General features: G+C 41.6%; 1 protein-coding gene across 2 annotated transcripts in view; it reads left to right on the forward strand.

Annotated features, from left to right (window-relative positions):
• The window catches only part of EPHA4 (EPH receptor A4), a 146369-nt gene that overhangs the window by 117452 nt on the left and 2921 nt on the right, over nt 1–25996 (forward strand). The window contains exons 9-17 of one of the 2 annotated variants that reach the window (XM_066279215.1): nt 3704–3762; nt 5610–5723; nt 6004–6189; nt 10145–10206; nt 10662–10871; nt 12760–12909; nt 16803–16996; nt 20278–20433; nt 20764–21018. In XM_066279215.1, the coding sequence (XP_066135312.1) occupies nt 3704–3762; nt 5610–5723; nt 6004–6189; nt 10145–10206; nt 10662–10871; nt 12760–12909; nt 16803–16996; nt 20278–20433; nt 20764–20878 (1246 nt within the window). In that variant the 3' untranslated portion in view covers nt 20879–21018. Of the gene's footprint in view, nt 1–3703; nt 3763–5609; nt 5724–6003; nt 6190–10144; nt 10207–10661; nt 10872–12759; nt 12910–16802; nt 16997–20277; nt 20434–20763; nt 21019–25996 lie in introns of those variants that run through there. The other variant, XM_066279216.1, reaches the window with a different exon arrangement.

Raw genomic sequence — 25996 nt, forward strand, 5'->3', positions numbered from 1 at the left:
GCAAGAACAACGACAGCTGAAGGAAGGGGAAAAGGAAGGATGGCTACTGTGAGTCATCATGGGTGATGCCACGGAATGCCAGGAAGAGTCCTCCTGGAGCTGGGCTAGAGGTTACCCTGTTTCGTCTCCTTTAATCTGCACTGTAGCTGAATAACTTACCAACCTTTTTCTAATTCGTTCTAGAACAGTGCACCACATCAATCAAATCCATCCACTTGGTCAGGAAAGTTGGTATTTTAATAAAAGTGAAGTTTCTACTCGGCTCAGCCCCCTGTCCCTCCTCTGTGTGGTTGATTTTATTGAGAATAGTCAAGGGACCAGGACGGACACATTGGGAGGGCAGCACGGAGCTTCCCGCTGTTCTTCCCGTTCCTCGAAAATGTCTGTTAATACCTTTATTCCACCTCCTATGACAGAAGGAGGGTTTCGCGCAGGGCTTTCGAAGTCTCACCTGCAGAGGGGCCCCTTTTATCTAACTCCTGCCCTTGAAAGAGTCCGTGTTCCCTTCTGGGGCATTCGCTGACTGACCGCTCCCCTGCCTGCCCTTTGTAATCAGCTTGCTCACATCTCAATAATCAGAAAATCTTCAACAAAGGTTTCCTTCTGCCGTTCAGGTGATCTGCCTCGGATGGCATTCCGAAGTTAGCACATCTTGAGGCTGTGTGGCTTCCTCCGGGCTCCCAATAATATGCTTCAGTGGGCTTTCTTTCTGGGGACAATAAAAGCTACATTGTCCTTCCTGGAGACAAGGAGAAAGGGTTATCAGGTGGCAAAGGTAGAGCAGGACGGAGGCATTTTAGTTTTCAAGGTATTATTAAAAAGCTAATAGGCTGCAATTAGCCTTTGAACAGTAATGCCAGTGTTTCTTTTTCTGCGTTCTCTGGACTCTTGTAGGGTAATACCCTCCAAGTCACAGTCCGAAGGAAAGAAGTTTCGCCTCTAATTTAATTCCCCCTCTATGTTCAGAAGTCTGAAGAAGGGATGGACCTACCAGCCTTATAATTAATGATCCCCCTGCCGTTTCGCATTTCCTCTGACTTTGTAGATATTTAATGAACGCGCTTGATTTAAAACAGATAACTCCACCCCTGGGCCGCTTGGGGCCAGTTGTTTTTATTGGTGCATACTAGAGTTTTTGATGAACTCAGAGACACTTTAAAGTTGGTACCAAAGCTGGATTGCTTTGTGCGTCCTCGCCACCCCCCCCCCCCCCCGCTTTGTTAAAAGAGAGACATTCAAATCAATATTGGAGATCTGAAGTGGTTTAAAAGATATACTTGTAATTTTAGATTGTGCTTTTAGGAGCTCTGATAAGATACAATCTCCTAGGCTGGCAGGACCCTATCACACCCTTGGGAACGCAGCCACGAGTTTCCCTGACAGAAAATGTTGTTTTCATAGTCCCTGACTTAACACTCTTAGATTTCCGTGAAAAGGGGAAGGGTGGAGGGGACTACATCTTTCCTACCAATGTTTGCTTGCAGGCTGTTGAAACCTGTTCAGTTTCCTCCACGAAGCAGTGGATTCTGAGGGCAGAGTAGAAAACAGTTTAAGGGGATTGACTGATACAAAATGTAAAATCACTCATAATTAACTCTCATGCCATCACAGAACGTCATCTCCACTATGAGAGGTGTGTGAAGTGTGAACTGGATCAGGGTAGACACACTCCAGTACTTGCAGAGAGGGTCATGGGTGAAGCACTCACCTGCTGCCCCTGTTCCCTCATCTGTACAGTGGGACTCAGTGTATGTCTGTCTGTCCGATTGCTTTCAGAGGGTGCTGTGAAGGTGCCATTAAATAACAGATGTGAAGGTGTTTAAAAAGTTAAATATGGGCCCTGGCTGTTTGGCTCAGTGGTAGAGCGTTGACCTGGTGTGTGGAAGTCCCGGTTCGATTCCCAGTAGGGCACACAGGAGAGGCACCCATGTGTTTCTTCACCCCCCCCCCTCCTTCCTCTCTGTCTCTCTCTTCCCCTCCCGCAGCCAAGGCTCCATTGAAGCAAAGGTGGTCCGGGCACTGAGGATGGCTTCGTGGCCTCCGCCTCAGGTTCTAGAATGGCTCTGGTTGCAGTAAAGCAATGCTGAGATAGGCGGAGCATCGCCCCCTGGTGGGCTTGCTGGGTGGATCTCAGTGAAGCGCATGCGGGAGTCTCTCTGCCTCCCTCCCCACTTCTCACTTCAGAAAAATACAAATAAAATAAAATAAATAAGTTAAATGTGAAGTAGAAAGGCAAGCTATTATTTGGGACTGAATTACACGTACTTTACCACTAACGCTAGTAACTGGGTCTCTGTTTACTAAGCCGCTTCCTGCTTTGCCAACAGTTAGGGGAGGAGACAGTATATGTGATGAGAGCACTTTGAAAAGTTAAATGCAGTGTAAAAGTGCAAGGTATTATTATTTGCAAGGGAATTATACACACGGAGGAACATCTGTAGGCTCGGAGGGTCTGATTGTGGAGCCGGCTCTGGCGTTGCTGACAGCAAAAGGCACGGGGTTGAGAAGCTTGGAGCACGTGACCCTGATGGGGACCCCGCTCTCCGCGCTGCCTGGCCCCTGCAGGTTGCCGTTGTTCTCTTTTCTCGTGATCATCTGCCCATCTCCACGTGCTCCCAGTCAAGGGTTTGAGTAACCTGTTCTGACAGGACCATACTGCCCAGAAGCATGGTGGCCTTCAGGGAAACTTTTGTCACCTCAGAGCCTCAGTTTTCTCATATGTATCAACAGTCTTGACTGATCTCCTCTTTAAAGCTCTGAGAAAATAAACTCCAATGACAACTTCACATTTTTGACAGAAACATCAATGTACCCATTGTACTCACTAATTTGGGTTCATCTTCCCAAACTAGAGAAGAGCTGTAATACCAAGCTGATTGGCTGACTCATTTACATGACATTTATGCACACATATATACAGAGGTACACACAGATACATATATTATGTATTAAGATTAGTGGCTCAAGATTTATATATACTCAAAATTTCTGATTCCCAGGACTTCATAGCAAAGCCGGATCTCAGGCTTAGAGGGTATTTGGAGCAGAATGAGTGCCAGCTGCGAGACCATACATCATTCTTTGCAAAGAGAATTAGACTACAAATGGAAACTTCTCATTTTCACTTTTGCAAGTTTTCTGCAAATTCTTGAGGAATGTAACCCAGTACAAAGCAAATATTTGCCCTTGAAATTTCCATTAATAATTGAGGGTTTTGTATGCAGCAGCTGAAACCAATAACCACGAAACTATTGTTTCAAGAATATCAAATAATATGATAATAAGCCACCTATCACATACGAACATTATTGCCATTTGATTTATGCAACACTCATCCGTGGAAACTTATTTTAATTTAGAGCACATATGGGAAAATTAGCCGATAAATTTATAATCTATTTTCAATAATACACATTTCTTCTGTGGATTGGAAATTATAATTATATTATAAAATATTTCTTTTTATCACCTCAATTTAATATGGTGGTTAGGAGCAGAGACTGCATTTCGACTGCTTGAGCTTGAAACCGTTATTCACTACCAGGATGACAAGTTATTTTATTCACCTTGTTAGTTCACTTCCCGTAAACCTCAATTTTCTTCTCTGTGAAATGTACACAGTATATCTATCTGACATATAACAGTAGCGAAAAACTTATGGCTTTCAGCTTTTGAAAAGAATTCTCTTTTAAATTTTTAATAGGCGGAGTAAATACAGTAAAGCCAAGCAAGAAGCGGATGAAGAGAAACATTTGAATCAAGGTACAAAAAATTCATTAAACGTTAATTTTAGAAAATATCTTCTATTTTCAGTTTAGAAATGTCTAAATAATATTCACATGGCTATTCTTGTTATATTGCTTTTATAGAATTATCTGAATAATGTACGTCAGGGTATCAGACTGAATCAGGTTATTGGGGATTCTTGAAAGATTAAAGGTGAGGGTCAAGAAAATTCTTTTAGATTCTTTTGCTTTTTTTCCTTCTGTTATACTCCACCCTGAAAGGGTGTTATTGGTCTAATTGGTTCATTTTTGTAGCTGGGTGGCAAGATTTAGCAGATAACAATTCTATTTTTTTTTTTCATATTAGAGGGCAAAATTTTGAAGAAGAAAGAATAAGGAATTGCACTGTAATTGCTATGCCCCTTCCCCAAACATACAGAATTCAGGACCATCAATAAATATTTCTTTAGTGGATTCTGGTTCTTTTGATCCAAATGGGGTTAAAAGGATAAATTCAAAGAATTGCTTCCGGAATGACCCGAGCAAGAGAGAAGACTCTTAACTGGACAGAGGCTGATATTCTTCAGGAACACTGCTCAGTAGAGACTTCTGCGACGATGGCCCAGTGCTCATATCTGCACTGGCCAATACGTTGGCCACCACCCACACGTACATGTTGACCACCATCCACGTGTACACGTTGGCCACCACCCACGCGTACTATTGAATACTTGAAACGTAGCTAGTGCGAATGAGGATGTCAATTCTAAGTTCTATCAAATTTTAACTAATTTACATTGAAATAGTAACATGTGGCTAATAGGTACCTCGTTCCATAGCACTGGGAGGTAAAGGAAGGAAGAGTGAGGCTAGGGGTAGGAATAACAATCTTGAGAAAGATTTTCTTAGTTGGAACATTTAAAGTGATAAAGGATATGATGTACCTGACAACGTTTTATCTGTTCACCTCATTTCCTTTCTAAAACTGCTTTTTAATTTGCATAATACACACACACACACACACACATACATACGTATTTAAAAACAAAAATGTGTGTGTGTGTGTGAGTGATGAGGACAGGACTGACAGGCCTGGCAAATCAAAGGGGTTGGGCCATTCAGTACTTTACACCCTTGAAGTGCCCTAAGCCCCAGGAGCTCAGGCAGGGAAAGGCGGTGTGAATGCTCAGTAGAAAGTTCCCAGTGATTACTAGTGCATCTCCCAGCTGCTCCAGAGGTCACATTCTGCATTATGGCTGGCCATCTCACACTTTCTGGTATTCAAGCAATGCGTGATGAGCCTACATTTCTCCAACTAAAGCATCCAGGTGAACTTCAATGGCTGCTTTCCCCCAGAATAATCAATTAACGGATATTATTGCTCTTATCCATTTTAACCTGGGTTTAATCTTAGTTTGCTAATTGCTGGTCACATATTTAATTGGTTCAGATATTGGGCAAAAGGTGACACTATGTAGATAAGGCCAGTTGAAAAAGAAAGTCCTTTTGATCTAACCTAAAGGAGGACAGCTGGGCATAGTGGGTGGGAAGGCCGTGAAGGACTAATGAGGCCAACAACAGTCAGCTGAACATTTCCTGATAGACACTCTCATTTTCTCCCTGCGGTGATTTGGTTTTTTTTTTCTTAATTTGCCCTTAAAGATATTCAGTGGGACTACAGCCTCCTAAATAGCTAACAATCCTTTGTTTATACACTAATGAAAACTAGAGCAAGAATTTTGCCATTATGGTATGTCTACGCTAAGTATTTCTCTCATGCTAAGAAAACTCTTCCTGTGCTAAGTTTTTAGACTGAGACAACTTAAGTTTATCAGTGGCTCTTGCGAAGTGTTTGGTCACCGTATTGCATGTTTATGGCTCTAGGTGTTAGAACCTATGTGGACCCCTTTACATATGAAGATCCCAACCAAGCAGTTCGAGAGTTTGCCAAAGAAATCGACGCATCCTGCATTAAGATTGAAAAAGTCATCGGAGTTGGTGAGTGTCTGAGTGTCTTGTCTAAGAAGCATTCAGTTTGATTGCTTTTTGTGATCACGTTATGATTCACGTACAATTCACATATGATTATATAAATACACTTGAGTGTCATGTATGTATATGCATATATGTAAATATCTGGAAAAGTGAGATTCCCATACTCTATGTTAAACCCCAGCAGGGTGCCTGGCGTGTAATTGACACTCAACAAATGTTTGCTATTACCCTTTCATCTTGAATGCGCTTTGGGTCCATAGTCAACTATCTCTCTCTCCCGAAGGTGAATTTGGTGAAGTCTGCAGTGGGCGTCTCAAAGTGCCTGGCAAGAGGGAGATCTGTGTGGCCATCAAGACGCTGAAAGCCGGCTACACGGACAAACAGAGGAGGGACTTCCTGAGCGAGGCCAGCATCATGGGACAGTTTGACCACCCGAATATAATTCACTTGGAAGGCGTCGTCACCAAATGTATGCGGGTCACTCCCTTTTACAAAGCCAAGTTAGAAGTTACTGGCAAATTAAACACACATTTTCTTTCCAGGGAAATGACAGATGGAGCAGACCCACTGATTGCTAATAGGAGGAAATCAGTGCAGGACAAGTCATTAATCTTGTAGTCAGCTCTAAATAGGTCTACGGTTTAGGCTGATACCACTCTTTCCAAGGCCGCTTGTGGGAGATTTTTAGGGAAATTAATACCGCAGATTTTTGGTATGCCTCGCCATCTTTCAAGTCTTTGCTAGACCCAACTGGTTGTCAGAGAGTTGGCGCAAGCAGATGGTAAACAAAATAAATTTTAAATACCTTTTATATAAAACACAACAAAACCTCGCCACACCTTGTGCTTGAGGCTTCAGCTCCAGATGCAGGGAGTGGATCTCGGGAATCTTTATGAGATTGGGGATTTGCTTGTCTGCTCTGCTTGATTTATGGCTGCTGCAGTTCAGCACCCAGTGACAGGAACACCTGGTTGACTTTCCTTTTTAGCCCATTAGAATTCCCTGAGCCCGCGAACCATGCTTCAGTTAAAATACAGCACAGCTCAACAGATGTATTTTTTGCAAAGCAAACCCTGAATGCGTTGGTACGGCCGGCTAAGACCAACTTCTTAGGAGCCACACGGACAGTGCAGCCAAAGTGGTTATTACTGAAGGATACTTTGTTGCAGGAGCCTTAGTATCTACTATAGTCCCGACAAGTCAAGGGGCTTTGTAAGCCTGGGGCTATGTCTCCAGGAAGGCCAAGGTGCCTCGTACTTGGTTCAAGGTGCCTCGTACTTGGTTCAAGTTGCCTGGGAAGGGCACCCCCAGTAGGTGAAGGGAAGGAGAAAGGGGAGGGTAAAGATCAAACTTTGGCCATTAGCCCTGGGGCAGAGGGTCGAGTATGGCAAAGGGCATAACATCCTTAAGAAGAGAAGATGCGGTCACTAAAGAGTGAGAACGTATACACTAGCTTAGAGGGTCCTTAAATTTAAACTAACGTCGGAATCCTGGAAAGCTGGTCAAAACAGTTTCCTGAGCTCCATGCTCCGAGGTTTGATTCAGCAGGTAGGGTGAGGTTCATGAGGTCAAATGTCAAGCTCTAAGGTAAGTCCCAGGTGCATGCAGCTCCTGGGACCCACACTTGGAGGACCTTCATTTGGCCCGGGGACCAAAGACTCAACACCCACTCTCCTGCTAGTTAAGCTCGTGGCCTTGATTAGTTGCGCAATATTTCAGGTTCCTCATCTGTAAAATAGAGATAAAAATAGAACTTGCCTTACACGGTTATTTTGGATGAATTATTGAGCGTGTGTAGCATAATGCTTCGCACAGTAAAAAAAAAACCAAAACAAACATTCCAAGTGTTAACTAGTGTTACTATGTCTTAAGAAGTACATCCTTTTCCATCTTCAGAATTCTTCAAAAAAGGGACTTTGGTGTGAAGGATATATAATTTTACACCTAAGGTGAAGGCTATAATTAGCACAGAATAGCTCTATTTGCTTTTTAAGATTAATTTTACAGACAGGATATTTTTCTGTTGCCTGTGGCCTTCGGGGCTGCCCAGAGCCCTTCACTACTTTAATTAAAAGATAACATTCCCTTTAAATACTTCTGCAGGTCCAGTTTCTCAAAAGGAGGCTCTGTTCAGCTCGGGGTGTTTTTGCTGCCGCAGACAGTGATTTTCACAGCACCTCTGTAGAAGAGAGAAGAAACAGGGCATCTTTGTGCGCAAGTCCCACCGCGCCTCTAAAACCCACAGCTATTACAGCTGTAACTGTTATAAACGACTGGGTGCATTTGCATAATGCAGTTGTCACTGAATTAAAATGATTTAAAATTTCCACCCGAGGAGGTGTCCCTCCCTCCCACCTCTCTCTCCTCTCACCTAGGCCAGCTCCAGGGAAGGACCCGCCCCCCCATCCATGAGCTCAGCCTAGGCCCATTTTATAAGCCCCTTTGCTTCTGGGGACATTCATCTTATTTCTGTTGTAGAGCTCATAAAAAGATTCTGACAAATGGATACTGTTAATAAGCAGAAAAAGGAATGTAGAAAAATCGTGAAGATGGTGCCAACAGTCGGACGAGGGAGGTGTGAGGGTGGAAAGGTGGACTGGGAGAGTGTGAATTCATTACCAGCAGTTACTTGAGGAACTTTTTAAGTTGACAGGGAGGCTATAAATTCTCTCCACTACCCCCTGTGTCTTTCGGATTCTCTGCTCTCTTCTCCACACCTTCCCGTGGCTCTGGTGGAAGAGAAGTAGGTGTTAATGTACCGTCAAGAGAGTCACCCTTTTTGCATGAGTTGACAGAGTATCATTTGATTGGGGCAGGTTACTTAAAACTCATTTAGATGCATTGTCTGAAAGACTGTGGTCACAGATGTAGAGAGTAAATGACTCTGAGAGCACAGAGCTTCTTCCCGTGTGCACTGATGGAAGATGGAAGGGAGGACATGAGCCACCCCCTCCGGCCAAGGGCAGAGACTGGAAGTGGTTTGACACGTTCTTTGGTCTACACCCAGGTTCCTGCTTTTCCTGCCAGCTTCCATTCATCACTTGAAAATAGAATCTCCACGGTATTGGTTTCTAATCCAAAATGATTGCTTTGGGAAGATTTCTTTGACAGGACACCAAAAACACAATAAAAAAAAATTGATAAATTGTACTTTGTTGACATAAAAAAGTCTGCTCTTCAAAATGTTTACCTCTGAAACAAAAACACATCTCCTTTTTTTTCACACCAGAACAGAATCTATTCTGATAGGTGCTCTGGGTGGGAAATGTATTAGTTTAAAATAATTTGGGGGGGAGGGGTTCAGCAGTGATATAGCCCAGCCCATTTCCCCAAAGTCCAAACAGTCCACAATTTCAGCAATGAAAGTGAGAATATTTTTGATTTATCATCAAGCCAACATTTTATTTTTCTCCCAGGAGATCTTTTATGTTCTCTTTGCTCTAACCCTTCCCTTAGTAAAATACTGAGGATTTACGCCCTATCCCCATCCTCACCTCCTCCCATAAATCCCCTTTAGAAAGAAGGAATTTCAGACCTTGAGTCCCATTGCCAGCGGTTAAGAAACTTAGAGAATGGCTCTTATTGCCTAAGGTCCTCGGAAAGAAAACCAATGTGAAATAAAAATGGTGTTTCCCGCACTTCCCCCAAACCTGACATTCATTTTGATTTCTGTGCCAAAAATAAAATAAAATAAAAAAGAAGGTAGAGTGGGAGCAAGAATGTTCTAACATTGAATTAAGATTGCTGTCTAGGATGAAATAATTTAAGGGACATTTTCTGTGATGTTGCTGCTGAGGTTGGTGGCTTAAGGAAACACACCAAATAAGTTTATTTATAGAAAGGAAAGGGAAAAAGAAAGGACACAGCTCCCGATCTGAACAAGATGAGGAAAGAAGTTAGTATTGTGCATGCTCGAACTTTTAGACGTGTCTGAACAGGGAAGTGTTCACCATGGCTACTGTGTCCTGAAACTTGCACTTTGCCAAATAAGTCAAATTAAAGTTGCTCTGTCCATTGATTCTGTTAGCATAGCACAAGTTCTTCTGGGGGGAAAAAAAAAAAAATTAATTATCCTAAAGATTTTTTTTTTCCTTTAAACAAGCTTGTCCATTTATCTTCTTCCCCTAGGGCTTGAGAGAGCAATTATCCATTCATGTGCTCCCTGGATACCAGAGGCCACTTTAGTTAAAGACCTTGTCAACAAGCTACGCAAAGGGTTAACCTTCCAGATGGAATTTAAACCTCCTCGTCTTTTTAATATTTCATTCCTTGCTCCCCACAGCTGAGGCATAAGCCCGGCTTGTTTTAATTAAATTAGATCGCATGAGACAGGTGTCTTGGCAGTCAGATCGCGCACAGCCCGTTTTTATCTCATTAACCGCAGTGCTCATCAGGGTTTGTGTTTTTCTTTCGGCAAACTCTAGGTAAACCAGTGATGATCATAACCGAGTACATGGAGAATGGCTCCTTGGATGCCTTCCTCAGGGTATGTGGCCACTTTATATTAAACCCAAGAATGCTGGTATTTACAAAACTCTTAACAGACTCCTTGCATGCCTTCTCTTTGGTGGTATTTTTTTTTTTAATGGGGCAAAAGGAGAAGAGAAATCGAGAATGATGTGATTTTTAAAGACCATTAAATAATCCATGTGCAACAAGGGTAGTATTTGATTTATTCTTGTATTGTAGGGCTGTGTGAGCCATAGATCGATGACCAGTTGGATAATTTCCATCTAGCACAGGAAGCAAACCTAGCTTCTCGGATATACTCACTTCCCTAGTGAATTAGTGACTTTGGTCAAAAAGTCCCGGAAATTGTGTTGACTTTGATTGCATACCGGATACAGATATCAAAAAAGGTCCCAGTAATATATACATGCTTGGTGAAAATTAATTTGGCCTAACGCTAATGAGATTGTTCCTTATTCCTTCACCATGCAGAAGAATGATGGCAGATTCACAGTCATTCAGCTGGTGGGCATGCTTCGTGGCATTGGGTCCGGGATGAAGTATTTATCTGATATGAGCTATGTGCATCGAGATCTGGCTGCACGGAACATCCTGGTAAATAGCAACTTGGTCTGCAAAGTGTCTGATTTTGGCATGTCCCGCGTACTTGAGGATGATCCGGAAGCAGCTTACACCACAAGGGTAAGGAGGATTTGCAGCTTCTATGTTTTGACTCTGATGAAACTGTTTCTCTCTTCTTACTTTGATGGTTAAGTGCTTTGTGTTGTTACAAGTTTCCTCACTCTTTAGGACCTCTTCATATCTGTGCTTTTATTTTCCAACCATGTTTCCTAGAGAGGGATTTTGGAATAACCTCTATGTTGTGTGGCCACTCTACAAAGTCACAAGGTGGAGCTTCACTTACTGTATTTTTCTACACTTAATTTTTCATTCTTTCCTTCCCTCCCTTCCTCCTTCTCTCTCGCCTTCATTCCTTCTTTCCTATTTGTTTTAACTTTTCTATTTGGTTTTCTTATTGTTGAAATAATCTTATTTTAAAGAAGGCAGAGCAATGTTTCTAGGTGGTTGGCTACTGACTCTGAGAGTGTATATACAGGATCTATAAAACATTTACTCTGTGCAAGGTTTTCCAGTATCTAATGGCCTTCATTTTACTACTGATAGATAAGCCAGGATTAAGGCACAGTTAAGAGTTATCAGTATCCAGTTAATGGCTGGACTATCTTCGCTGGCCCATCAGAATGTAAGGTACTAATGGAATAAACACAGAATCATAGAACTTATTGGCCATTAGGGCTGACACTGTTATAATCAACATGAAGCAGACAGTCACCAGCCGTTCAGTGCTTACCATTTTGCACCTGCAATCCTAAACATTGAACTTCTTTTCTGTTTGTTTGGTTATTTTTTTTTCTTGTAGTGTTCAGTTTCTTGGGCTCTAGTTTTGATTTTTACACAGACCTTCTTTTGAATTCCTAGTGCATTCGTTTAGGAAAGAATACAACTTTATAAATGCTTAAGATCTTTTATTTTGTCCCACTTGTTAGAGTGAGGCAAGTTAAAGGGGCCTTCTAGAATGATCCATTTACATAGATAAAACCTTAGCCAAATATTTAAGGAAGGCCGAGGCAGCACAGTGTCCTTCTGTATGGAACACGTATAAATTTGATACACTGGGTTTTCAGAGTAAATGACAATGAATCAGTGCAATTTCCAGTACGATATATTGTCCTCTTTAATAGTCCTAACAACGTAAACTTTTAAATGATATAATCTTGAGCAGCTTAAGAGTTCAAGTTGAATTAATTTCCCCAGAAAGAACCCTAGGAAATTCGAAACTCAATTAAAACAAAAGAATTTAAGAGGGGGGGGGGAGCATTTAAAATTTTTCCTGGGTAATAGTCTATTGCTTTACCAATTTTGCAGGTTGTTGTTTTGTTGTTTTTTTTTAATTAGATGAAAACCAAAATCCTGCCCTCACTTTATATTAAAGTCAATAATGGTTCTAGCATCTGCCGTTATTTGGTTTCCTTCAAAAGCCTATTTAGTGTACTATCTCCTAGCTAGGCTGGCCATGTCTCCTAGGCTTTATACAAGTAGGACGAGAGTGGGATGGATAAAAATGTTCATTTTAACTTCTTCGTTAATGATTTTTATGAGCAAAATTAAATGTCCCCTTTGTGTGCCTGAGTGACAAGGTTTAACAGGAGAGCAAAATGAGTATCAGCTGCACATCCATTGATATACCATTGACTAACACATGTATTATAAAACCTGAGGTTCCTTTTCTCCCACAATATTGCCTTAAGCAAAGATCAGTTAATAGGTAGGCTTTTAAAAAATAATTAAACAGATGACTGGTTCACTTCCCTGTGACGAAAGAAAACATCTGAGGAAAACAGTCTCTACCTGGAAGACTTCAGTTAAAATAAACAAGTCACTTATTATTGTTTGGAGAGCTGTCTCAGGAATGCTTTTGTCCTGCTTGGCAAACAGTAACAACATTCAGAAGCTAAAATGCACATCAGTAATGTACTTAGGGAATAACTTATGGCTCGAATGTTCATAGGGTGGCAAGATTCCTATCCGGTGGACTGCGCCAGAAGCAATTGCCTATCGTAAATTCACATCCGCAAGTGATGTATGGAGCTACGGGATCGTTATGTGGGAAGTGATGTCGTATGGAGAGAGACCCTATTGGGATATGTCCAATCAAGACGTGAGTCTTTATGTTCTGAAATATATGCCTTTGCATTGGGAATCAGGAACTTTTGCATTAGTGTATGATGGAGTATGCATTGAGCTTGAAATGGTACATTAAACTCAATAGTCTTAATATAAATGTTTCTAGTAATGCAGTTAAACCTTATGGTGGTAGATTTCAAGGACCAAAATTACAAGGCCTCAATGTTATAGTGTGGGAGACAGATTAGATAGGTTGATAGATTTAGGGGGATGCATAGAGTAGTGACATGAAACAATATTCTAACTTGGATAACTTTCAGATTCATACTAAAACAAGATTAAACTTTGAATTTTAAGAAAAGGTGAGGATATGTAAAAGACATACATTTCACATGTGATAAAATTGACGTGAAAGGTTTATTGGAAGAAAACTAGTGAATATTTTAAAGCTGACAGAGTTGTAATTAGAGATTGCCCCTTGAGGACTCTAAAATAAAGCTTCACTAAGTGACCCCTTGTAAATTATGCACATCCCTGTAAATGTACCATCTGGACTACTTCGTAAGGGAGCATCCACAAGGCCCGCAATTTCAAAAACGCATTCAATAATGACACTAATAAGATTCCAGAGTAATAGAATTTAATTACAAACATCTCCAGTGAGAAAGAAAAAAACCCCAAAAAAACAAAAAGCCTAGACTAGTGGGTCTTCCTAGAACACTTATTAGCTAATTCAGGTAAGGTTTTAGTTAATTCTGGGAGGGTTGGAAATCAGACTACAATAAAACAAACTCTCCTTGAACTTTCAAAATTTATGTAGATATATAGATATATAGATATGTTATTATTATGTAGATATCTATATATCTATATATATAGAGAGAGAGTGAGAACAGAATTTTAGCTAGAGTATTTACAAATGCATGGCATATTCAATTTATCAATAAAAATTAAATTTTGGAAAAGCCGTGTTTTAAAATATTCTCTGTGATGTGGACTGCTACCCGACCAGGTGCCATGTCCTGAATGTAACATGGGAACTTGCAAAGCTTGACAATTCAGTGAGGAACCAGGCGTACCTAAGAAACGGGCTGCTTGTTGCCTTATGAATAAAAGGCTGCTCAGAGCAGCAGGGAAGCTAATGAACTCCATGTCTGGTGGAGCAAAAACAATTCTCTAACCAGATTAAGAGGAATGGTCATGTTGACACTGGATTATCTGTAAACTGAAAAGGAAAGTTCGTAGCAGATAAGAGGAAAGGCAGCAGCTAGAGCAGGAGTCCCCAAACTACGGCCCGGCCCATGGGCCGCGTGTGGCCCCCTGAGGCCATTTATCCGGCCCCCCGCTGCACTTCCAGAAGGGGCACCTCTTTCATTGGTGGTCAGTGAGAGGAGCATAGTTCCCATTGAAATACTGGTCAGTTTGTTGATTTAAATTTACTCATTCTTTATTTTCAATACTGTATTTGTTCCCATTTTGTTTTTTTACTTTAAAATAAGATATGTGCAGTGTGCATAGGGATTTGTTCATAGATTTTTTTTTATAGTCTGGCCCTCCAACGGTCTGAGGGACAGTGAACTGGCCCCCTGTGTAAAAAGTTTGGGGACCCCTGAGCTAGAGTATCTGGTAGATAATTACAAACTAGAAGAGACTATAGATGTGAATGGTGTGGAAACAGTTGTCTGATGGATGTTGTGCAATCACCTTTGAGTCCTTTCCTTGGGGCAACATTTAGTTTGGGGTTAGAGACCCTTCAGAGAGACCCTAAATGAGCAAGTGATGTGTGTATTTACTTATTTAATTACTTGATATGTAAACTTCATTTCAATTGAGAATCATGGCCATAGCAGCAGATTATCCAAAGATTTTGTTAGTTTCCCTGATCTCAATATTTTTAGACCTATAGTTTTGATAGTTTTTATTTTATATTCAAATCATTTTGTTTTAAAGTTTCAGTTGTCTGGCTTTACCCATAAAAAAAGCACCAGAAGCCCTTTCTCTCCCACAGATAATATTGACCTAGCCTTCATGTGTGATTGTTTTGCTGGTAGATTCTGTGCAGAACAGAAATCAATAGAATATGTAACCGGAGAATTTCTTTCATGAGTACAATTCATTTGGTATATGGTGAAAGACTCAAAGAAACTATTGAAATATGTCAAACTTGTCAAGACTTATTTTGGTTTTAATCCTCTGCGCCCCCCCCGCAAAAAAAACATTCAGCAGTAAACTGAGAAAATAGGCTTTGTTAAACCACAAGCTGTCTTCCAAGGTGGCAGTGGATAGGGAGCTAGTGAAAAAGTAGTAAGCAGTCTAAGGGTTTACAACCAATTGTGTTACCCCGGCATTAGCACAATGTTGCTTGCATTGTTATCCATTCAGTATAAAATGTTTTCTTCAAGTCTAGAGTCAACACCATGCACCTGAAAAGATAAAAGAAAGTGAAGGGACCAAGCTGTCCTGGTGTGGTCCCCAGAACCAAGTAGAATAATGCTCACTAAGGTAGCCTACAGAAGTCTACTTTAAAGGGAGAAGTAAATAAATTATACAATAGGATGTTGGCAAAAATGCGTGGGGAAAAAAAGGATCAGAGGGCTTAATAAATCACAGGATGGTTGTTAAACTTTAAAATGATGTGCTGGTGAGAAAGACAAGGAGTCATACTGGTACACAGACACTGGACCCAACTGAACTGACCATTTTGTGTTGAAGGCTAATTGTTCAGCAGTAAAAAAGCCTACCTTGGAATGAATCCACTGTGGTCACTAGTATGGCTAAAGCCACCGGTGGCTTTGCTGGCAGCTGTTGCTTTGATAGGGGAGAAAAGACTGATTTAAAACAAATGAAACCTGAATAAATCCCCAAACAAGCAAAAGCACCCCCAGAATCTCATAGGATACCCATAGACAAGGTTTATGAGTAGCCAAGAAATTATGAAGTAATTCTCCTCTTTAAATTTGGCATGAGTCATGCCGTATTGCAATTACTGGGATTTATGCCATGAAGAAGGGGGGTTTAGAGAAAAGCTAATAATAAAAATACTGTAATACCTGTAAAGACAGATTAGAAAAATTAGAATTAGAAGGAAGACAGTTGAATGATTTATTTATGTCTTATTAGGCAGAGAGACCGCTCTGGGTAGTAAGACAATTTTCGTCTACCATTATTAACTTTTTTCCTTAGATGCGTCAGGGTCCCCTTTAAAATATAAATGCCCTAAAAGAAGATTACACATTTTTTTTGCTATCACTTTTTTTTTTAACTTATTAACACCTTCAACAAGGTCAAATGACAGCCAACTGAGATGAAAGAAGAGAGGCACAGTTGCTATACTGGTGTCCTGTCTCCCCAAAGTAGCAACAATGACTGGCATCTAGAAAGACTGCACAGTGTGTGCTGTCTCAGAGGTGGCAGTGTCTTCTGGAGTGGGAGGTCTGAAAGGGGGTCTCTGGTGTTGACTCAACAGCTGTCTGAGCCAGAAGACACAGCCTTGACGGGATGCAACAGGACTTCCATTCTGGTGGCGACTGCTGCTGCTTCCGAAGGGGCGTCTCGGACAAGTTAGGGTGTCTTTTTACTAGGAGTTTTCAGCATATTTTGGGCAGTAGGACGGAGAGGGTCATTGTCTTTGATTTCTGAGGATCAACACCACAGTGTTGATCTGATTGGGGTATAATCACTGGAACATTGATTCATCTTCACTTCAGAGTTTCGAGTTGGCATGGCTGCCACTTGAGAACACCTCATAACAACAGCTGGCTTGCCTGCCCTGGTGCCAATGATACTCAGGTGCGGCTTGGCTTCTGTGGAGGCCCTGGAGGTGTTCCCACGCTGGCAGCTTAATGTCCAGGGACCTTGCCCATCCGGAGGGTGAACTGCTAACAACAGCTTGCCTGGCAGCTTACCATGCTCGGTTTCCTCCCACAGGTGATTAAAGCCATCGAGGAAGGCTATCGGCTGCCCCCTCCGATGGACTGCCCCATTGCACTCCACCAGCTGATGCTGGACTGCTGGCAGAAGGAGAGGAGCGACAGGCCGAAGTTTGGACAGATTGTCAATATGTTGGACAAACTCATCCGTAACCCCAGCAGCTTGAAGAGGACAGGAACGGAGGGCTCCAGGTGAGTCGCACTGGCTAGTGGGGATGTAAGAAAGAGTCCGCCGGGGAGGGCGGGGAAGCGCCGGCTCACGTGAGTCCCTGCGCTGCGGTCAGAGGTCGCTTCCCAGCTCTCTGCAGCCTGGCTGGTCCTGTTCTCATTCAGTGGGGGTATTTATGGTAGTTCACTTCACCATTCTGAGGAGCCACATACGCCTGTCAGGCCTCAAGGAGTAGTAAGAAACACAACTTAAAAAAGCAACAACAAAAAACTAATGTACTAGTTTTATGATGCTGGACCTTGACATTTTGGAAGAAAGATGAAATGCTATATTTTGAAAAAGAAAAAGAACATTGGGTTTAAAAAAAAAAAAGGTAAGGATGAGAGGACACAGTTCTTTATGCACTGCAATTTTATGTGGACTTGGGAAGTGTTACTTGTCGTAAGAGATGCGGTAGGTTTCAGTTCTGACCGTTTCTCTTTGCTGAGTCTTTCAAGAGTAGCAGGAAACAAGAGCAAGATAGGACCCGATCAAGTGACTAAGCATGCCGAAGAACATTTGAGAGTTTTAAAAACTAACGTGGTTGAACCATCTGTGAAAGGGAGTTAGTTATTTCACTGGGAAGAGCAAGACGCAGTGTCTCAGGCCAGAAGGAAGATGAAAGACCCAGGGTGCTCTGTAGCCCAGTAGGGACTTTTCTTCATGGAAGCTGAGCTTTCCTGGCTTCAGGTTCAGGGTTTAGATACCAGCTGCATTGTAGAAAGTGTAGACCCTCCTTATCCGTTAAATGATTTAAGAGGACGGGCGCCCTAAGACCCGGTGATTCAGGCCTGCGTGAGGTGAGGCGTCCACGCATCTCTAAATCTGCACTTCTCAAAGGCGTCTCTCCTTTCATCATGACCCTGAGTTAGAAACAGGAGGCCATTTACCCATGATGTGCATGCCCTTCAGCCTTGGCTGGCACTATAATGTTCTCCTCCAGTTTTCCTCCTGAAAACTGAGCTTAAAGAGTGCAGACAAGACAAGAAGGACCGCACTTCTTATAATGCACGAGGAAGAGGAGTGGGGGCAAACAGCGGAGTACCTTCTGTTCCCCTTTAGCCTTTCAGATCCCGGGGCCCTGGTGACGTACACAGAGCATAATGTCACGCTCTTCTGCAATAACATTGGGTTGAATTCGCATCTTACTCCCGCCTTTTGGTAGCTATGTGACCTTAAAATATAAATAAATAAGTAATAACATTTTGGGGCTAGTTTTTGTTCTTCTGTTCACTGAGAAGGTGACCATAGATGGCTCTAAAGCTGGGTTACCACATAGGGTACTTCTTCTATTCCAGCATAAACCTCCAACTTTTATGTCTTCAGCTCTGGATCCATGTATTACATGCGAGAGTCATAAGGCCAGAGCTTGGAGCTTCTCCTGAGGGCAAAAACACTTCAGCTGCCAGTATTCCATAATGTGTGCTGAGCACCAAAGTACAGGGGAAAATGAGTATTGGATACACTTTTCTCAAGGCTAAATTTTCTTCCACTGATGATACTCAAATAGCTTTGATGATTATCACCGCTTGCTGATAATGGGGTGTAGTGAAACACGGTATGTAACGGAGCACAAAAATAGGCGAATGTCATGGTGTTCTAGACCAAGCTTGAGAATATCCCTTTGAGTTGACTGATACAGAGTGGAAGATATTTTCATCCTAAGGTCATTTTGACCGTCTCAGGTACCTAGAGTTTACATGTTGCCTAATTAATGTTCTTGGCTTAAAGTTAGAAGTCAATGCAAACTGCACTCTTTGTTTAATAATTAATATTTGGATTGGTAAGCATTCAACATTAGTGTCTCAAATTCTATTGCTAATATCTGTTATTGACTCAAAATTGGGGGAAGAATTGATCTTGATTATTCTTGCCATAAAAATCTGCAGAATTTTACTTAAAAAATTGGATATAATTAAAATGTGGATATAAAAGAAAGGTCACAAGACAAGCTATTATTTGAGCATAAAACTAATTGATAGAAGAAGTCTCTTTTAAAACTTTTACAGAAAAACAATGCAATCAAAATAACAGGTTAAAAATTAAAATAAGAAAATTGAATTGGATTAATTCTAAGTAGAAAATGAATCAAGGCATTCTATTGATTCAATTTTGTTTTTAGAAAAACTTTTTTGGTTGAAAATTTAGTAAAGTTGATATACTTCTGATTTAAATGTTTAAATATTTGTGTTCCAGCAATAGAGTCTCAGGATGAAAGTCATGTCAAAACGTTAAGATAAAACATATTTCATAATTTCTAGAGAAAAGGGAACTTTAAGAAACTATAACTTAAGTAACAGTGTTGCTATACAGGTAATTATAGTCAGGGTTGTATAAAATACCTTGTGAAGGTCTACCCTGTGATTATTAGGTATTTTGATGATAAAGATGACTATGAGTCTGTTACTAAATACTTTCCATTTGTAGATGATTTATTATATATCAATATCATGAAGAATGGCAGAATTCCCACCTTGAAACATATTCACTCTCAACAATGACCTAATATAAAACACCTGGCCGGAAAAATGCGTAAACTAATAAATAAGTTAATAAAACGTGCTTAGATTTTGTTGAAATGATTATTTAGGAGCCCCAGCAAGGGAATACAGAAGCACATTCCACAGTCTAAACAGTGATCAAAGTGGCCATTCTTCCTTCCAGGCTTGGCACGCGTGCTGGTCAGGCCTGGGTTGATTAAAGCAGATTAACTCCCTGCTGTCCCAAGTTTGTTCCAATGCACTGAGACTGCCTGCAAACCTAGCTGGAAGCACTCTAGACTTGGTCTCTTGCTGCTTTCTCTGCTTCCATCAAGTCTGGCAGGTTGAAGTTCACAGTGTTCCTCACTCATACTTCGCCGGGGTTTCCATAGTTGCTGAACTAAAGTCTGTAATATTCAGCACTGGCAGGAACTGGACTCTTTCTCTAAAGACAGCGTCCGTTTCCAGCCACAAGGGTTCTCCCACTCTTTCCCCCAGGCCAGGATGTTAAAAGACCTGCTCTGATTTGTTAATGCGCTAAGAGCATCACATGACACAAACGTGGGACATGAAATGAAGAACAAACAGGGTGGGCGGTTGATACCTGCCTTAGAAACCTTGTGAAATTGGGGGCAGAAAATCCCATGATGATGTTTGGCGATGGTTACTCCATCTCAAGCCTGCCCTGGGTGTTTCAGTTCTCCTTGTCTGTCGCAGGCGGTCTGACTTCTGCGTCTTGCCGTCTCACTGATAGCTCTGTCCACGCTTTCTCGTTTCATTCCCAGACCCAATACGGCCTTGTTGGATCCAAGCTCCCCTGAGTTCTCTGCCGTGGTATCGGTGGGTGATTGGCTCCAGGCCATTAAAATGGACCGGTATAAGGATAATTTCACGGCTGCTGGTTATACCACACTAGAGGCTGTAGTGCACATGAACCAGGAGTAAGTACTCAGCGATGTAACACGAAAGGGTAAATCTAGATTTAATAGTATTTGTCTTTCTTTGCTTGGAGCTGTATCATCATCCTCTCCATTACAAAAAAAATTAACAAAACCGGAATGCCTTTCATTTCGATCCAGTAGAATTTTCCACAGCCTCCATAAAGCACCTGCATTGTTGCATTCAGTTGTTTAATGAAGCATTTTAATACGCCTGCCTTGTTGTGCTGTATGCACTGTGGCTGAACCCAGTGTGTGTTTGCATGAAGCCTAGAAAAGCGATGCTCAGCCCTGGTGATGTCACTCTCCCTCCTTTCTCTCCCCTCCGCACAGCGACCTGGCCCGGATCGGCGTCACCGCTGTCACACACCAGAATAAGATCTTGAGCAGCGTCCAGGCGATGAGAACCCAGATGCAGCAGATCCATGGCAGAATGGTTCCTGTCTGAGCCAGGACTGAATAAACTCGAAACTCTTGAAAATTAGTTTACCTCATCCATGCACTTTAATTGAAGAACTGCACTTTTTTTACTTCGTCTTCGCCCTCTGAAATTAAAAAATAAATAAAAAAAATACAATAAAAAAAAAATCTCTCTGCAGTGTTGCTTGGTGTACAGATTGCCGGAAACCCGGAGCTGACGGGGCTGACCAACGCCATTGGAATTCAACCTGGAACAAACTGTTTCTCGGAAAGGAGTACTCGACCCCGCGCCGGTTTGTAAAATACACGGACCTGTAGAAATAGGACCCCACGGCCGGGTGCTGACGCTGCGTTTGCTGCCAGACCGCTGCGCCCCTCTGAGACAGCCCCCTCTCTCCACCCCCACCCACCCTGTTTGGAATTACAACCCTCGCGTTTTGTGTGCGGGATCCACTCCAGTCCTCCTCCTTCCGCTGGAGCGAAGGCCCTGCCCAGGAACAGTTTTGCAGGATGCACTCATAGCTTCTGAGGCTTGGTTCACACCGGGGGAAAGATGCCGCTGAGGCGGAAGCCGGGCGGCTCATCTGCGTTGCTTCTTCAACGGTCAGGCCACTTGGGTGGACTGTGATGACATGTGGGATGAAAAACAAAAACAAAAGGTGAATTAAAAAAATAAAATAAAATAAAACCCAAGCATTATATATACCCCCTCAGCGGACAAATGAGGTCTGTTTCTTTGGGCCCTAAGGCTGTGCCATATAAAAGTCTTAGTTTGGGACTCGACACGCTTACTGGAACTTCCTTACGGATAGTGGACTGTGACAATCTTGAATAGGGAACTTTCACACTTCCCTTCTTTAAAGAAGCAAACGCAAATCTCCAAGGTAAGGCAAAAATAAAAAACACACAACAAACAAACAGTAATGAATCTTTCTCTAATAAAATCATTTTTTTTCCTTGAAAACTTAAACTTATTTGAATCACTGAGCAGTAAATTTTATTTTCACATCTCACAGGTAGCTTAGGGTTCTTTCAATATTTCAGTCCTCTCTTAACAGTGGGAGAGAAGTCCAAAACCAATATGGAGTCCCCACTGTTCTTCCAGGGAGAAGTGAAGGAAGAGTCATGTTTAATCAGGTTCAAGAAGATGGACCCCCTACAGGCCATGCTTTCTCTAACACAGGGTTCCCCTGGCCTTGTGTCTGTCTTCATGACACAAATGTTCCGAGCATCTTCTGATAGTAACTTCGAGCCTTGTTGGGTGATGTACATGGCCCATCCTTTGGAGAGCTTGCCTCCGTTGAGAATCTTTTCCATTTAGGCTTGTTTATCTTATTTTACATCCTGCTTTTAGTAGCTCTTGTACCAAACAGGGTGAGCCAGGGAGGCTTTACCTAGATGTCCATGGTGAGACTTGGAACACACCTTCATTTCCGCATTATAAGAAAGCAACCTCCTTTTTAGAAAAAGTGTTTTTCATCTAGAAAACCCATTAACCTTGTGATGCTTTCTATTTTAATCCTGGAATTTTCTTGAGACATAAAATAAATGGCTATGTTCATCTTTAGAAGCCAACAGGCTAACTTTCGACTAGACAAATTTTAACTTTTTCTAACTTCCATTTTTATCACTTTTAAACAATAGCTTCGCTGATTTGAATGACTTTGCCCCCAACCTTGGTTTTTATCCTGAAAGCTATTTCTTATAGAGCAAAGAATGTTAAATTTGATGCTGTCAAATCATGACAGTTTAGTAAAAACCTTTAGCAACATTAGTTATAAAAGCTTTTCTGTTCAGAAGAAATGTGAAATCTGTTTTTAAACTGCTGCAACAATTTTTTGTTTTATCACCATGTTTGCTGAAGTCTGGGAGCTCTGGATATTCGTGCTAAGTGTGACAAATACAGATTTTTATCTGTTTGTTTTTATAAAAAAAGTTTATATTTTTTTCTTTCAGCAAACCTGTGGAGTATTTTCCATTCAATCTTTTCAGACTAATTCAAATAAAATAGCACTATGGTATTCATTACCTTTTAAGTAAAAAGAGAATGTTACCTTGCATATATTGAATAATTAAAAGTTTTATTTCTTAAATTTAACAACTGCAGACTTGAAGTATTTTTATAAATATTGAACATATTCAAAACTAAATGTTTTATTTGATGCTTTATTTTTCCATTGGTTTGAGAGAGAGAGAGAGAGAGGAGGGAGAGAGAGAGAGAGAGAGAGAGAGAGAGAGGCATCAGCTAGTTGTTCCACTCAGTTGTTCTGTCCAGATGCACACTCATTGGTCACTACTGGTATGTGCCTTGACTGGGGATCCAACCTGTGACCTCAGCACCCCAGGAAAACATTACCCACTGAGCCACCCAACCAGGGCCAAAAGGGAACATTTTAAAAGACACAGTGTCAATTGTAATCTATTCTCTGCTGGTGTCATTTTGTTACTTCTTGGTAGGTATCTCTTTAAATGAAATAATCAGGGAAGAATTGAAGAAAGGTGGACTATAAAACCTTCATTCAAAGGTTGCCTTCTGAGTCTTCATTGGAATAATGCAGGAGTTACAGTGCAGGCTAATGGGAAAGCCAAACAAGAACATTCCAAGCGTCTAAAATTATACCCAGTAACAGTAAGAGCGTTACCGCCACTTCCATGAAGTTACACACTTTAGAAAGAGCAATGTGAGAACAATAGCCACCTTGCATTGTTTCCCGGGGCACGGAGCCAGACTCTGGCATCCAGTCCGCTCTGGATTCCAAAGCCAGCTGAGATGTTGACACTGGGCAACTCATTCCATGTTTCCTTACGACTCAGTTTCTCTGCCTGTTTGTTAGAGATAACGATACTTGAATAATGACTCCTTTGCTAACACACAGTATTGTAAGTGTGTATGGAGTACTCTTATGTGGGACATGCTGAACTTCACATTAGAGAGGTGTACTGTTCTTCGATGGATTCCCAAGTGTTATTCACCCATCTTTCACCTGTAAATCCAGATGTTTTATTGCAACATGCCAGAGGGAGGTGATGTGTCGGTCAGCGGTAGGGAACCATGCAGATGAGGCGCTTCACTTTCTATGGATTTATGAGTGTATGGGCGTCAATGTACATCTATACAAAAAGTGGTCGACCTATCAAATTACTCCCATATGATTTAGGCTTGAAATTTATGAAATTTGTTATTTTATAATGAAAAGAGTAAAATGCATAACTAAGACTTTATTGCAGGGAAAGGAACTGGATGTTAATGACACTTTGATGTCTTCATGATTGACTCAAAGGAACAATGCTTTGCTTATTTAGTCATAATGAAAGTCACATTTTTTACCAATGATCCCACATAGACCACAAGCTTTATCTGGTCTCTGTTCCAGCAATTCCCCAAGATAAAGGAGTTGCCTGAATTCAGAGGAGGAGAGGTTTATTTTTCTTCACTCTGAGTCTGGCATTGAGTAGACATAAGCCTTCACATTCCCACACTTCTCACTTCAAACATCCGATCCTTTTCACATACACAATGTCCCCAAATAGCTCACTTAATACTACAAATATATTTATATAATCTATATTTATATCTAGGTGTTGGGAAGGAGGGGTCGGAAAAACGATAGGAGGTGCATGTGTTTTTTGAAACGACTCCTTCTTCTGGAAGAATGGCATTTTTTAGTAGCAAAAGATCATCACCCTCAGAATGCGTGCATATCCACGTGGTGTTGCGGGTACCGCATCTGAGACTTAAGCCCATGTTCATGCTCTCCTTTCCTTTCACATAAATACATGCCTGCCTGATGGAAGCCTTGTATATTCCAGTTTCAAAATTACAGTTGATAGACTTACTGATTCCCAGAGAAGAAACAAGGGGAAAAATAGATTTAATCCTTTTTCTTTCATTTTCCCATAAATGTCAAAATGAATGGTCTTGACAAGCCGCTTCTTAAAGACCTTGGTAGTTACACCATTACTCACCTTTATAAGTTTTCATTTGTTGGCCCTGGCCGGCTGGCTCAGCAATAGAGCATCGGCCAAGAGTGTGGAAGTCCTGGGTTCTTTTCCAGTCAGGGCACACAGGAGAAGTGATCATCTGCTTCTCGACCCCTCCCACTCCCCTTCTCTTTCTCTCTCTCTCTCTTTTCCCCTCCTGCAGCCAAGGCTTGAATGAGTAAGTTCGCCCCAGGGGGCACTGAGTATGGCTCCATGGACTCGCTTTAGGCACCAGAATAGCTCTGTCCCTGAGCAACAAACAGAGCAGCAGCCCCAGATGGGCAGAGCTTCACCCCTTAGGGAGCTGGCTGGGTGGATCCCAGTCGGGGTACATGCAGGAGTCTGTCTCTCTGCCTCCCTGCCTCTCACTTGATAAGAAAAAAAAATGTTTTAATTGGTTAAGAAGTAATTTCTATCTGATTTTTATAATTTTATACTATTTTACTAGGACACTTTATTTCTCTCTTTCAAGATAGACTAAACTATTTTCTACAAGTTTAACTGATGTTCATCTATCTAAAGTAACTAAATTTTATTTATCTCTCTCAGGCAATAAGTAAACATGTACATCTACCAGCAAATCAATAGCTGGTTTAATAAAATAAGCAAATTTGTCCATAAAGATACATTTTGGTTTTAATCCTTGCTTTACACTTGAGGCAACGGACTGCCAAGCATGGCCACCAGGGTAGGAGATAGGGTCCCACAAGCAATGCTGAAGAGGAAATAGCTTCCTCTGGCTTGAGTTGATTGTTTGACGAATGAGGGGCCCCAGCTGTTTCATGGCATTGTCCCAGCCTCGCTCGGGTTTAGACTCCAATGGGGCATCTGTGGAAGGTTCATTCTTGTGGGCTCGAGCCCCCAAGGCCACACTCGCTGCTGCGCCAAACCTTTCCCTGTGCCCATGGCCCCAGCACCTTCTTTCTGCCTGCTCTGTGCAGATTGTATGGCTCTTTTACTAATTAGAAAACCTCATTCACTAGAAGTCACTTTCTTAAAAAAAACCAAAACCATCCAATACTTTTAGTCTCTAGTTGGTCTTTTCTTCAGTTGTATTGTTGACTACTGGTGGATTGGGATGTTTCCAAATACATATGTTCCCAAGATACACAGGTTCCACTTTGGAAACAGTGGCTGTTAGTATCCAGGCTCTTGCGTTAGGATT

This window comes from Saccopteryx bilineata, chromosome 5, assembly GCF_036850765.1.
Source record: "Saccopteryx bilineata isolate mSacBil1 chromosome 5, mSacBil1_pri_phased_curated, whole genome shotgun sequence".
Lineage (NCBI taxonomy): Eukaryota > Metazoa > Chordata > Mammalia > Chiroptera > Emballonuridae > Saccopteryx > Saccopteryx bilineata.